Source organism: Geotrypetes seraphini, chromosome 12 (assembly GCF_902459505.1).
Source record: "Geotrypetes seraphini chromosome 12, aGeoSer1.1, whole genome shotgun sequence".
Lineage (NCBI taxonomy): Eukaryota > Metazoa > Chordata > Amphibia > Gymnophiona > Dermophiidae > Geotrypetes > Geotrypetes seraphini.
Genome location: NC_047095.1, coordinates 44,967,055 through 44,982,563, shown reverse-complemented (window position 1 = coordinate 44,982,563; position 15,509 = coordinate 44,967,055). Strand labels below are relative to the sequence as shown.

The 15,509-nt window shown below is 44.2% G+C and overlaps 1 protein-coding gene across 1 annotated transcript in view; it reads right to left on the bottom strand.

The window, feature by feature from the left end:
* Positions 1-13,537, bottom strand: part of SLC35D1 (solute carrier family 35 member D1) — an 86,732-nt gene extending 73,195 nt beyond the window's left edge. The window contains exons 1-5 of the mRNA XM_033917135.1: positions 13,176-13,537; positions 12,724-12,757; positions 12,552-12,638; positions 2,650-2,717; positions 18-89 (exon numbers count right to left, since the gene is read on the bottom strand). Of these exons, the coding sequence (XP_033773026.1) occupies positions 18-89; positions 2,650-2,717; positions 12,552-12,638; positions 12,724-12,757; positions 13,176-13,519 (605 nt within the window). The 5' untranslated portion in view covers positions 13,520-13,537. The remainder of the gene's footprint in view (positions 1-17; positions 90-2,649; positions 2,718-12,551; positions 12,639-12,723; positions 12,758-13,175) is intronic.
* Between the last annotated feature and the right edge of the window lie 1,972 nt (positions 13,538-15,509).

The window sequence follows — 15,509 nt, the reverse complement described above, 5'->3', positions numbered from 1 at the left end:
TTAATAATTTGGCTCACTTGAGTAAAACTCCTTCAGCAAACATTGTAAACAGAATGGAGAACCGCCTGAGGACTGTAAACATTGGCAGACTGGAGGGGAAATAAAGAATAAAAACAATTTTAAGAGATACACAAAAGAACTCTTGTTTTAGTTATACCATGAATACTTGACTATAAACCGACCCAAATATAAACCAAAGTAGCCTTCCCCCGGCCTAACCCCTCCCCCCAAAAAAAACAAAACAGGGAGGCAGGGTTATATTCAAGTGCCCTGCCTTGCACCCAGCCCCTGATACCCACTATAGACCTGCCTGAAGCCGTGGTGAGCCAGGACAGAACGATCCTTCCCGTACCAACTCTAAACCACCCCAACTCACTCCTGCCTCCCTGTCCCCTGTAGACCTTACCTGTAAAACACCTGGTCTAGTGGTGAAGCAGACTGCAGTGGAATTTGCAGCAGGCATGTTTGGTTGCACCTCTCAAGGGGAAAGAGCGCAGGAAGATTGCTCCTGCCCTGCTTCACTACTAGATCACCAGGGCTTTAAAAAAGGTAAGGTCCACAGGAGTCAGAGAGGTGGGGTGGTTTAGAGTCAGTGTTCATTATTATACCTAGCTCAAAATATCAACTCAGATAAAATCCAGACTTTCCAGGAGATTTATTTAGGGTGTTTATGACTTGCAATTTTTTTGGGTTTACACATTCCCCTCCATATTCACAGGTTCATAACTCGCAACTTCAGGTACTCACTGTTTTCATCTGGGTGACCCACCCCCCAGACCTCTTCACTTACTTGCTTTTTTAAAATCTGATGGCCTAGCAGTGGGGCAGGAGCGATCTTCCTACACTCCTGCCCTGTACGGAACTGGGAACAAAAATGACTGCTGTGAGTTCCCATGGGCTCACAGGAACTCACAGCAGACATTTTTGTTCCCGGCTCTACACGGGACAGAAGCGTCAGAAGATTGTTCCTGCCCTACTTCACCACTAGACCACCAGGCTTTAAAAAGAAGGACAGTGGAGAGGTCCAAGAGACAGGAGGGAGGCCGGGGTGGGTCAGAGTCAGCCCTAAAGTTATTCACGATTTTTCCATATTCACGGGCCGACTGCCTCTAACCCCCGTGAATATGGAGCGGGAAGTGTATTTTTGAGCCAAATAGGTATTTTTTCCAGGGCTGGGGAAAAAAAAAAAAAAATTGGCTCCTCCTGTGGCCACATCCCCTTCTGAGATGCAGTGCATCTAACTCCTATAGCAAATCTTATACCATCCCTTGCAAATGTTAATGGATGACAAATTAACAGCAGCTTATTGATTTTATCATCCAATTTATTTATTTATTCATTCAATTTTGTATACTGTTCTCCCAGCTCAAAACAGTTTACATGAATTTATTCAGATACTCGAGCATTTCTCCTGTGGGCTCACAATCTATCTAATGTACCTGGGGCAATGGGGGGATTAAGTGACTTGCCCAGGGTCACAAGGAGCAGCGTGGGTTTGAACCCACAACCGCAGGGTGTTCAGGCTGTAGCTTTAACCACTGCGTCACACTCTCCCCATCAATTGATGGTTCTGAGATCCTTATTCAATTTGCACATATATCTCAGCAGCATGCCCAGAATTTAAGTGCCATATATAGAATCTAGGGCAGGGGTGGGTTTTCACGATTTCCCCAATGAATAGGCATGAGATCTATTTGCATGCACTGCTTTCAATGCCTATTTATTGGGGAAATCCTGAAAACCCGACTGGATTCCAGCCCTTGAGGACCAGAGTTTCCCACCCCTGATCTCGGGGAAGTATATTATCTTTCCTAAGACCAGCATTAACTTTGTTCAGCAGCTATGGAGACAATTTACAAACTGCCTATCTTGGGACAAAGGCTGCGTGTACTTCCTAATCCTAGACCAGGGATCTCAAAGTCCCTCCTTGAGGGCCGCAAGCCAGTCGGGTTTTCAGGATTTCCCTAATGAATATGCATTGAAAGCAGTGCATGCACTTAGATCTCATGCATATTCATTGGGGAAATCCTGAAAACCCAACTGGATTGCGGCCCTCAAGGAAGGACTTTGAGACTTCTGCCCTAGACTCTGCACCATTTTTCAAAAAGGGAGAGCAGGCACAAACGTTTCCTTGAAATCTTGCAATCACATATCTATTCTTTCTATTTGCTGGAAAACATACGAGGGGATGCTGAAAAGTTCTCAGTACAGCTAACCAACTTCCCAAATTCTGAGCATTATTTTGCCACCGTAGCTGAAAAGAATGTCATTATTTCGTCAAGTGCCAATTTGCAGAAAGGAAATTCTCTGTTTTGACATTGTTTCAGATCAGACTGAACCACATCCATGTCATTCTCTTCTTGGTTGGACCGAAAACTTTTCAGCACCCCCTCGTATTCAATGCACATATTTTTCCTGCCTCAGCTTAAGCATGCCCGTCACCATAAAAAACCGTCCTCCCCACATTTTCTTCTTTTTTGTGTTTATTTCATAATTGGCACAAAAGTAGCATTACAAGGCTTTATTATGCAGAGAAATCAGAGCCATCTGTCTAGCTCAGTGTGGCTTTATAACTGTAGTTAGTTTGACTCTTGCTATCACACACAATCATAGTAAAGCATTATAAATTAAAAAAATGTATATCCCTACTTGAGTTTCTTTGTGCTGAACAGTCCTGTAAATTGGTTCCCAAAATACAGCAGAGGTAGTGGAAAAATCTGAAAATATTTTTAGAGAGTACAATCAGCAGAGCTAGGAGAGCCAATACATCCATCAAAATCATAAAGCCCCACAACTGAAAACAGACAAATAAGTTATCGCCATCATCTAACCCAGGGTTCTCAAAGTCCCTCCTTGAGGGCCGCAATCCAGCCGGGTTTTCAGGATTTCCCCAATAAATATGCATGAGAGCTATGTGCATGCACTGCTTTCAATGCATATTCACTGGGGAAATCCTGAAAACCCGACTGGATTGCGGCCCTCAAGGAGGGACTTCGACATCCCTGATCAAACCCAGCTGAATAGCTTTATTATGCACAGTTTGAATCCAGGCGATACATCTTATATCACTAACCATTTTCACAACCAGTACGAGCAATCATTTTGTTGCTCTCATCACTTCTACGCAGATACGTTTATACAGCTTTTTTTTCCCTCTAAATTATTTTGGTGTGTAAAAACATAACCCCCCCTTACTAATGCGTAGTGCGGGTTTCAGCGCCGGCAGCAGTGGTAACTGCTCCAACTCGCACAGGAATTCTATGAGCGTCAGAGCATTACCGCTGCTGCCGGCGCTAAAACCCACGTTACGTGTTAGTAAAGGAGAGGGTAAATAATTCAAAATTTATTTATTATAAAGAGGCATCAGTAGACTATCCATGAAACAAAAAGTGTTCTGCATAGACTATAGTAAGGCATTTTTTTTTTTTTTCATGGCCATAAATAAGAAAAGTTATTAGATCCAGTCAGACCCTTCAAAACAATGTACAGAAGACCCTCAATATTCATGGATTAGGGGCAGAGCCGGCCCGCGAATACTGAAATATCGCGGATAACTTTCAGGGCTGGTTCTGACCCACTCCCGCATCCCGGACCTTACTTGGTGGTCTAACGGCGATGCAGGGCAGGATCGATCATCCTATGCTCCTGCTCCGTGCAGAGCCATCATCAAAATGGCTGCTGCAAGTCCTGTTGTAGTCTTTAAAAAAAAAAAAAAAAAAAAAAAAAAATCACGAATAACCGAATCCACGGTTACTGAAACCATGGATTTGGAGGGGGTACTGTACAAGAGAAATTATAACACATGCAAATGTAATAGAGAACACACACACAGAGTAATCCGAGAGACTGAGATCATATTCCACATACCCTAACTCAGGAATGAGGTTCATTCCTGTCATATTATGTGTAAAAAAAAGTAACTCATTTGGAGAAACTGCCCCAAGACAAAAATACACACACACCATAAAATTAAAATAACTCACTGCATATGCGACACGATAAAGCCTACTTCTATCCACTATTAGACAGTTATGAAGGTCAAAACACCAGTTCTCGCACTTAAGGAAAGCTTTGTCTCATGTACCATACTGGGGTGCCCGATATCAACCCCATCAACTGGCTCCCTATCCACCATCGCGTACAGTTCAAGCTCGTATTGCTAACCTACAAAAGTGTGTTCATTCTGCTGCCCCTCAATATCTCTCGTTATACACCTCCCAGAGAATTCTATTCCTCAGATAAGCCCCTCTTAGCTTTACCCTTCTCCTCCACTGCCAATTCCAGACTTTGTTCCTTTCATCTAGCTGCCCTCTATGCCTGGAATAAATTACGAGTTTGTCTGCTAAGCCCCTTCCCACGTTTAAAAGCGGACTGAAAACCCACCTTTTTCATATAGCCTTCCATCCATAACCCTACTCCACTACTAATTATTTCTTTTTTAAGTCAAGGTTTATTTATTGAAAGTTTTTATAGGTAATAAAACAAATGCATAATGATAACAACAAGCCATGTGAGAGATAAGTACAGCAACAGGTATAATAAAACTGATGTAACAGTCATAACTGAAGCCCTGTAAGGCAATCAAACATATGGCAAAAACCAATCACAGGAGTAAAACATTATCCATGGCATAAAAAAGTAAAAAGAAGGGAAGAAAATAAGATAAATAAATAATGGAAAGTAAGACTAATAAAAACAAAAGAATAACTAACTAAGAGTCGGAGCCTTGGAGGTATAGTTTGAGGGAGTTCCACTTAGAAAGAAATTAAGGGAATCTGTCACATTTTTTTAGCTAAATACGCCTCGTATCTGTAAGTCAAGCAGACAAGATTCCAAGAGTTGAGAAGAAGTTTCAAAGCCAGAGAGATAAGGATATCAAAGATAAAAGCATCAGAAGGAGAAAGAGGAGAAGGAAGAGCAGAGGATTTGAGTAATAGCACTTGATACGAGAGAGCCACATTGATATGAAAGAGAGCAAATAGTGTTCCATAGTGATGACCAAAATATTTGTATAGAGGGACAGAGGAATAATAAGTGTTTAAGGGAGCCAATATCAGTAGAACATGTCCAACATTCTTTTGCAAAAGTGGGGTTAATACGGTTTGATTTAACTGGGGTCCATTGAGCTCTATGGCAAAGGAAGAATAAGCTCTGGGTAAGTGAAGCTGACCTAGAAGAATGAAAAACAGATTGTAAATAAGAGGACCAATCACGGTCAGAGATAGGACAACCAATATCTTCCTCCCAGGCTTTTTTAATAGAGGAGAGAGGTGGATATCGTAATTCTTTAAGAAGATTATAAAACTTGGATGCTGAGTGACCCAGAGTTCGGAATTGGTTAGAGAGAGTCAATAAAGTCGGAGATTGACGTTTAGCTTTCAGATCGCAATTAAATTTCCGTAAAGCTGAACGTAATTGCAACCATTGATAGAAATGGGAGTCAGGGAGGCCAAATTTAAGCTGAAGCTCATGAAAAGTAAGCCAGGAGCCATCGGAGTAACACAATGCAGTAATATCCCAGATTTGATAAGTGGTCCAAGACAGCCAGAATATCGGCTTTTTCCCTATCAGGAGTTTAGGATTTCTCCATAAGGGGCATAAGGTGGATTGAGACCAGGGACAATCCATCAGACAATCTAAGTCTTGAAGGGTTCGGAGAGAAGTGAGAAGTAGGGGGTTATGGGGCTTAGTTTGTAGGTGGGTGGAGCCAAAGAGTCTAAGCGGAGGTATAGGGTATAAGAGGGCCAGTTCAAGTCTAAGCCAATTGGGGGCCATTGTAGTGTCAAGGAGATCTGAGGGATGCATCCATTTGGAACCTTGTCTCAATAAAAAGGCTTGATGATAAAGAAATAGGTCGGGGAAGTTAACACCTCCAGCTGATTTAGGAGATTTAAGTTTACATTGCGAAATTCTATGAGGTTTATTGTTCCATAAGAAATCAAAGAGAAGTTTTTCTAATTGTTTGTAAAAAGAGTTAGGAAATAGAAGAGGGAACATAGTGAACATGTATGTAATTTTTGGCACGATCATCATCTTAAGAATATCAAGTCTTCCCCACCAAGAAAGGTGTAGGGGAGACCATCTGGACAAAGCTGATTTCACAGAGGAGATAGTCTTAGCCATGATGAGGTCTGCTGTAATCTTAAGGTCTTTGTCAAATGGGACGCCTAAGTACTTCATCCCGGTGGATATCCAAGTAAATGGATATGATGGAAGAACAAAGGGCATGCAAGCTTCATTAAGGGGCATAAGTTCAGTTTTGTCCCAATTGACCTTATATCCAGATATAGAGGAAAATTGAGAAATAAGATCAATGAGAGAATGCAAAGATTGTTCAGGATCAGAGAGGTAAAGAAGTATGTCATCAGCATAAACAGATAATTAAAATTCCAATTCAGCAATAGAGATTCCCTTAATAGAAGTGGACAGTCTGATATGAGCCAAAAGGGGTTCTAGGGCTAAATTAAACAATAGGGGGGACAAGGGACAACCCTGGCGAGTGCCCCGTTGGAGTATAAAAGAATCAGAAAAAGCATCATTAACTATAATCTTAGCAGTAGGATTATTGTACAGTAAAGAGACCATATGAATAAATTCAGCAGGAAATCCAAATTGACGTAGAACACAAAACAGGTAATTCCACTCCACTCTGTCAAAGGCCTTCTCAGCATCAAGAGAAGCCACCAAAAAAGGTTTTATCCCTTGACAGAGTGGAATGTAGAATATGACATAATAATCTAGTGTTGTCTGCACCGTAACGGCCCTTCAGAAAACCAACTTGATCTCTATGTATAAGAGAAGACATAACAGATTCTAGACGGTGGACTAAAATTTTTGCAAAGATCTTATAGTCCAAATTCAGTAATGAAATGGGCCTATAATTTTTGACTAACTGAACATCTCTGTTGGGCTTTGGTAGAACAATGATACTAGCTTCATGGAAGCGAGATAAACAGTCAGGAGAAGCAATAATAGTCCGATAGTAAGACAAGAGGTGTGGAGTCAGGGAGGCTGAGAAAGTTTTGAAAAATTCCGCAGGAAGGCCATCTGGTCCTGGTGCTTTTGAAGAGGCCATAGAGGAAATAGCTCGTTGTACTTCATCTGCAGAGACAGGTTGTCGTAAAGGTTCATGTTTAGACGAGGCAATGGATGGTAGATGTGCAGATTGTAGGAAATCAGAAATGACATCTTCTGAGCAGGTAGATTCTGAAGTGTATAGAGAGGCATAAAAAGAGTGAAATTCCTTGAGTATGTCAGAAGTATTAGTATAAATTAAACCAGAAGATGATTTGATGTGAGAAATCCGATGTTTAGATCTCTGTCCTTTAAGATAAGAAGCCAGATGGTGGCCCGCCTTGTTGGAAGTAGCATAATATGTGGCCGATTGGCGGAACAAGGAGACAGGGGCAGATGAACTAAAGATCTCATTGTATTGGAATTTAAGTTGTTGTAAAGATTTATAGAGAGTGGTATCAAAAGAGCTATACAATTGAGACTCCGATTTATGAATTTCCTGTTCTAGACGACGAAGATTGGTTTTCTTAATCTTGAGTTGATGTGCCGTGTAGCCGATACATTCACCGCGTAACCAGACTTTATAAGATTCCCATACAGTGGCATAGTTGGATACAGAGGATTCATTCCTGGCGAAGAAAGCATCAGATTCAGCGGTGATGTGAGATAGAAACTCTTCGTTGCTAAGAAGTAGGTTATTCAGTCTCCACGAACGATGCGGCTTGTCAGAGGACCAGTTGAGGGAACAGGATATGGCGGCATGGTCGGAGATAGAGATGTCGTGAATAGTAGTTGCACTTGTGATATTTAAAATGTCTTTAGATGCTAAAAAATAGTCAATCCTGGAATATGATTTATGGGGTGCCGAGTAGAATGTAAAGTCTTTAGTTGTGGGATGAAAGATTCTTCATATATCGGTCCATCCATATGTTTGCATTATATTGGAGAGAGTTGAGCGGATCCTCAGTTTAGCAGGGCGGCATAGGGAGGATCTATCAATAAAAGGGTCCAACGGGAAATTAAAGTATCCAGCGATGATAGTATGTTCCAAGAAAGAGGAATGACGAATGGTATGGAAATCCTGAAAGAAAGAGGGGTCGTCAGTTAAGTGCATACAGGTTTAGTAGATTCAGTGGTTTGCCATCAATGGTGCCCTCGATATATGACCATCTGCCCATGGAATCAAAAGAGTGAACGGTCAACTGAAAATTGAGTGATTTGTGAATGAGAGTAATAACCCCATTCTTTTTTTCCCATGGCGGGAGCAGCGAAACAATGCTGGATCCATCCTCCGGTAAGTTTATGCGCTTCAGCGAGGTTAATATGCGTCTCCTGTAAGAGGCATATGTCAGCCCCTAGGTGTTTGAAATATTGTAGTATTTTCTTTCGTTTCATGGGACTAGAGAGACCCTTAACATTAAGGGAGACAATTTTTAGTGTGACCATGGGGTCAAGGAGGTAGAAGCAGATATTGGAACCCTAAAGAGATCGCAAATCCCAGAGGGAAGAAATGTCCAGAGGAGCAGATATGGTGTCCGTGATTCAAAGCTGGAACAAATTGCAGAGATAGATGAGGGTCATAAAAATGGAAAAAAGAAAACAGGGAACAATACCAGGCTCCGAGTGGAAAAAATAAAAAATAAGGTGCGCCCAAAGCTCCAGCCGTCAATGGAAAATTCAAATCAGAGTGCATCCAGCCAGAAGTGAGATGTCGAAGACAGCAGCAAAATTCAGGTCATGGCTCCAATATTGTCATCAAGATATTTTTGCAATTCAGTGGGGTCTTCAAAGTTTTTGGTGGAATTGCGGTAGGTAATTCTCATTTTAGCCGGATAGAATAATCCATACTGTGCCCCGATATTTTTGAGCTGAGGCCGCATAGCTAGAAAAGCTTTTCTTTTTTGAGCTGTTTTCTTGGATAGATCAGGCACAAGCAAAATTTTTACTCCATCCACAAGAAGAGGTTGTTTGATTTTCGCAGCTTGCAATATTTGGAGGGCATGAGAATACCGGAGGAGTTTCAAAACCAGAGGGTACACGATGGGCTCTCTCTATTTCTAGAGCTGGTGAGAATTGGATGTTTAAAAGAGATGGAAGGAGAGAGTGTAAGTATGTAATGATATCTTTTCCCTCAGTAGACTCCGGTAAGCCAATGATTCGTATATTACTGTGTCTCATCCGGTTAGACATATCATCCAAATCTCTCTGCATAAGATCCATTTTGTGCAGACCACATTGCATGGTTAGGAACTGAGCATCGTGAGCAGTCAGACATTCTTCCGACAGGTCTAATCGGGCTTCAAATTGCTTGAATTGGATAGTGATGTTACTGAGCTCCGATTTTATGTCAGCAGTTGCGGCTAAGTTTTCTTGCATAAGCCCCTGTAAAATTTGCAAGTCGTGAGACAGGGACGCGTCAGCCACGAGGAGCTTGGATGAGGCCTTGTCCGGGGACGGAGGCTCATGTTTAGAGCGCTTCGACATGTTCGGAGCGGTGTGAGGGCTGGACGCAGCCGATCCGTCCGATTTGGGAGATTTTGTGGCCATCAGAGAGGTTTAACAAAAGTTTGCTGACCTGAAAGGAGCAAATAAGCTGGCTGGATGTCGTTATCTAAAGTCGGGCTGGAGCGAGTGAGCAAGCTAAGCAGCCATCTCGTAGCCGGTCACGTGACCACTCCCACTACTAATTATTTTTAAAGCGCTACCAGACGCACGCAGCGCTGTACAGTCACAAAAAAGACAGTCCCTGGTTGAAATAAGCTTACAATCTAAACAGACGAGACAGACAAACAGAATGTCATGTTTACAGTTAGGGGGCATGGTTAATCTGAGGGGGCACCAGCTAGTCAGGTTTTAGGATATCCACATGGAATTTATATGGAGATAGATATACAGTGGTACCTTGGATTACGAGCATAATCCGTTCCAGGAGCATGCTCGTAATCCAAAATACTCGTTTATCAAAGCGAGTTTCCCCATAGGAAATAATGGAAACTCGCTTTGATGCGTTTCCACCCCCCCACAAGAACCGGCATTGCTCCCCCCGAAGGCCCCTCCTGCAATCCAGCACCCCCTCCCCCCACGATTCGACACCCCCCACCATGATCTGGCACCCCCCCCGCCACAATAGGGGACCCCCCCGCACAATCCAGCACCCCCCCCCCCCCCGCTTCTTACCCTCATCTGGGCACCGGCATGTCCTGTGCTTGGTGCAGGTGCCCGAAGATCGGCCTCCTCTTCTGCTAGGTCGGATCGTGCATCGAGGGGGGTGCCGGATCGCGGTGGGAGGGTGCTGGATCGCGGGGGGAAGGGTGCCGGATTACAGGGGGGGGGGGGAGTGCTCGTAAATCGAGCCATGCTCGGTTTCCAAGGCACCAATTTTGCAAATGTTTTGCTCATCTTGCAAAACACTCACAAACCGGTGCACTCGTAAACCGAGGTACCACTATATTTGCATACACAGACTCCACTGCATGCAAATGGATCTCATGCATATTCATTGTGGGTATCCTGACTGACCGGTGCTCCTCTGTGATAGATTTGAAAACTACTGTCCTAGAACTCTATTTCCCAAGCAAGTCCTGGAGTACCTACCTCCTTGCTACTCCCCACCAACCTAGCCAGTAGATTAACCATTTCCCCTTAACTGTATCCATTGACATCCTGTTTGTCTGTCTTGGCTATTTAGATTGTAAGCTCTTTCAAGCAGGGACTGTCTTCTTTATGACTCTGTATAGCGCTGCGTACGTCTGGTAGCACTACAGAAATAATTAATAGTAGTAGTATACAACAGCTACTAAGCTACATAAAACATAGCTCTGAACCAGCCTTTCTAGAGCAGTGGTTCCCAACCCTGTCCTGGAGGACCACCAGGTCACTCTGGTTTTCAGGCTAGCCCTAATGAATATGCATGGAGCAGATTTGTGTGCCTGTCACTTCCATTATATGCAAATCTCTCTCATGCATATTCATTAGGGCTAGCCTGAAAACCCGATTGGCCTGGTGGTCCTCCAGGACAGGGTTGGGAACCACTGCTCTAGAAAGGCCATATCACTTTTCATGTTTGTTGGGGTTTTCAAACAAAAATTGTAAAAAGCGTACAAGCACCTAAAGCTTTCTCTGGCGCTAAAAACACATCTACTTTGGTGTTAGGTGCCTACCTTTTGTAGAATCACACCTAAGAAAATAGGCGCCTATGTCCCAATTAAAAATTTTCAATTATGAGCTTGCTAAAAAGCTAATTATTGAAGCCAATTTACTGATTAACTGCTAGATGCACTAAAGTCAGCAATCATCACCAAACCTGTTTTCATAGCTTTAGCAACAATTGCTTTTACCGTCCTGATTCACAAAACGGCTTACCACGTATTTTCCCCCCTCTATCGCCCATTTTCCAATCCAGCCATGCAAATTAGCTAAAACCCCAAGCAAAGTAGCCAAGCAAATTGATGCACTAACATCGTTTGGCTATGCAAAATAAAAAAACAAAACAAAACAACCCAGGGGTTTTAGTGATCAGAAAAAACTGACAGGTCTAACCTGTTGGTAACTGCTTTACCGACAGGTCTGCCGGGGGGGAGGGGGGGTTTCCATTTTTTTTCAATGGCACAGATACACATGCAAAATATCTATCTCATATTTAAAAAGGGCCCCTCTGTCGATGACGGCCCTCCCTGACGAATGCAGCACCAGGATTCCTCCCCCCCCCTCCCAAACAAGAGAAAATTGGCAGGAAGGATGCCCACTCCCTCCTGCCATACTGTCTATAAAAAAAAATAAATAAATAAAAATGTTTTCCTGCCCCAAACAGCTGAGTTGCAGGACACTGCTTATGGGGCTTCCCCTTGCCGGCTTTGCACATGTGGGAGTCACTCTTACACCAATCAACTTGAGAGAGACGGAGATTATGACGTACCTCCACGCAATTTATTTGCATGCAATCTTTTTAGTACATCGATCGCTCTTTCAGAATCGGTCAGTAGCGATACAGTCGGTATTAGTGATTATGTTTACTGCATCCAGGCCTAAATTAGGCAATAGAATTTCACCCATAGTGCATGAATCCATAAGAAGGTGCATGCAATCAAGAAAGGGCACCAACTGTATGGAGAGTAATATTTGTTCCACATGAATGCCCAGCCTCAGTTTATCACTTTAAACTGAAAAGCACCAAATCAAGAGAGAAACAGCAATACTTTGATTAAAAGTTACAGTTACCTAGACAGAAACTACATAGTCACCAATATTTCAGAGTCATTAGCTACTGTGTTCAAAATTGCAATTCAGTTTCAAAATATTTCTACCAGCCTCACTACTGCATTTCTTCTAAATGAAGTCAAAACTTTCATTGCATTTGTTCTTAACTTTGACTTCTGCCTGTTGGATTTAATTTCACCAGCTTAAAAATAGATCTTGACCTGGACATACTGCCCCATACAGCCTCTGTCTAACAAAATAATTAAGCAGATGTACCCCAAAGTTTACTAAATGTTTACTTATAAGAAAAATTTTACATTGAACTGTTATACTGACTGTACCTTTCGAGGTATACTGCTCTCCAGATCAGGAAACTGTACCACCCCGAGTACCTTGCCCACCCCGAGTACAATCACGGTAGCCAACATCTGTAGAAGAAGAATATTTCACGTCACAGTGGATTTACAACCATATTTATGTCTTAAGAACTGAATATTTAGTATTTAAACTGACCTGACCGAGTCCAACACATAGTGAGGAAGGAAATCTGCAATGTAAAAAAAAAACACACACAAAGTTGTGCACTGTTTGCAAGTTGCAAGTACAGGACAGCGCGCATAGGTGCACGCGAAGCGTGAAGTGTCAGAAGAGGTTTTCAGCATTTTTATCCAATTATCATTCAACAAAGCAACAGCAGTGGCATTAAAGCCAAAAACGATGTAACGGTTCCAAAAGCCCAAACTCCTAGCAGGAACGCAAGGACGCCTTTAACTCGTCCCTTGAAACCAAACTCCTTCTGAAGTTGCCCGTGCAGCTGCCGAGCTCTTTTGTGTGGCATGCGCGGGGGGCCGTCCCAAAAAAACCACGGGGCAGCAGAGGCTGCCCGCCCCGAGCCGCTGCTCGTAGGGCAAAGGGCGCAGCGCTTGCATCCCTGCCTCTTGCGAAAGCGCCTTCGCCTGCCTTACCCGTAGCTGGTCAGCACGCTCTTGTTGACCACCACGATACATAAGGAGCTCACCCCGTAGAAAGAAGCGGCTAACAGCTTGACGAGAAAACTCATCGTTTCATCCCCCTTCTGCATGCCTTCATCCCTGTGTGCTGGCGCTCTAGCGCGAGCTTCTCCTTTAACCCGAGCATGCTGACGTCTACTCACTTCCGCCATGGCTTTGCGAGAGGGGACGGCGAAGTGTAGAGGCGCGTGCGCACTGCGGCACCAGACGGGTAGGAGGAGGGGGGAGTGGGGTTGCTCGAGGTGCTCCGCCTCGCGGGCGGGGCGGAAGATGGAACGTAAACTTGCGGTGTTGGGCATGTGCGCTTAAGAATGGCCGAAGGCTAGCGTAGACTAATTAGCAATCACAGAACAAGACTGTTGGCCTTTTATAACGAATCGGCTGCATATTATGCTAAAACTGCCTCTTTTTTTAAATGCGTTTTATGTGCGTGGAATTAAGAGTTGACGAGGTCAGTTGGAGTTGCTGCTGTTTTGCCGTCCGCTACTACTGCTTCAGCTATGTAGTGAGTGAAATGCTGTGGTATTAGAGAGCAGAGCTGCCAGTCGTTGTAGACCAGGGCTTCCCAAGTCCGGTCCTCTAGATCTACTGGCAGGCCAGGTTTTCAAGATATCCACAATGAATATGCATGAGAGAGATTTGCATATCAGGATGGCAGTGCAGGCAAAATCTCTCTCATGCATATTCATTGTGGATATCCTGAAAACCTGGCCTGCCAGTAGATCTCGAGGACCGGACTTGGGCAGCCCCGTTGTAGACTATAGTCTTTCTAGCCCAGTGGTTCCCAACCCTATCCTGGAGGACCACCAGGCCAATCGGGTTTTCAGGCTAGCCCTAATGAATATGCATGAGAGAGATTTGCATATAATGGAAGTGAGAGGCATGCAAATCTGCTCCATGCATATTCATTAGGGCTAGCCTGAAAACCCGATTGGCCTGGTGGTCCTCCAGGACAGGGTTGGGAACCACCCAACTGTCCTGGGCGTCCTATACAGAATCGGAACAAAAGCCGGCCAAAGTAAACCCAGTTCTGTAACCGAGTCCGTGTTGCAAACGCCGGTTACAGAATCGGGTTTGTTTAGAGCAGGGATCTCAAAGTCCCTCCTTGAGGGCCGCAATCCAGTCGGGTTTTCAGGAGTTCCTCAATGAATATGCATTGAAGCAGTGCATGCACATAGATTTCATGCATATTCATTGGGGATATCCTGAAAACCCGACTGGATTGCGGCCCTCAAGGAGGGACTTTGAGACCCCTGGTTTAGACGCAGCTGCTATACGGCAAGGGATCTCCCTGCCCCGATTAGTATAGCACCTGTGGCTACGGCAGCCAGTCTCCCCCCGACGATCGCTGTAGGAGGGTACCCAACCCCTCCTGCCGGACAGTTGGCTAGAAAGACCATAGTCTACACCAGTGATTCCCAACCCTGTCCTGGAGGAACACCAGGCCAATCGGATTTTCAGGCTAGCCCTAATGAATATGCATGAGAGAGATTTGCATATGATGGAAGTGATAGGCATGCAAATTTGCTTCATGCATATTCATTAGGGCTAGCCTGAAAACCCAATTGGCCTGGTGTTCCTCCAGGACAGGGTTGGGAACCACTGGTCTACACAACGAGTGGCAGCTCTGCTCTCGAATACAACATCAATCCATGAATCCAACTTTTCTTTCTCATTTCTCCACCCCTCTTGGCAACAGGTCTCTCTCACACTGTCCATCCAAGTATCTCTCTTACATCCAATATTTCTCATTCTCTCATTCCCAGGATCATGTGCAGCATTTTTCACCACTGCCTACCAGCCTCATGCCCATTTCTCTTTCTATCACCCCCTCTCCAGCACAATTCCTCATCGCTCCCTCCATCACTATGTTCAACATTCCTCCCCTTGCAATCCCTACAATCTGTCCCTCTGGTCACTCTCCACCACCATATCCAACATTTCTCCCTCATCCTATTCCCCATGCTTCTCTACCTAACTCCTTTTTCTATGCCCAATTTTCCTTTCTTTCTTTCCCCATGTGCACCATCTCTCACACACTCATGCCCAACAATTCTCCCTTTCTATTCCTTCCTTCCTATGTCCCAAGGTAGTGCCCCCTTCCTCCCTTCCTTCTGTGTCAAGTTCTTGCCCCCCTCCCTGCCTTCCACCCTTTGTGTCAAAATTAAATTATACACCGGAGATCTCTGCCTGCCCGGCCACCCCCGGTGAAGTTGTTGCTGGAGATCCCTCCCTCCCTGCCCACACCTCCCCCCAAAGCCAACCCAGTTACTTGGAGCTGCACTCACT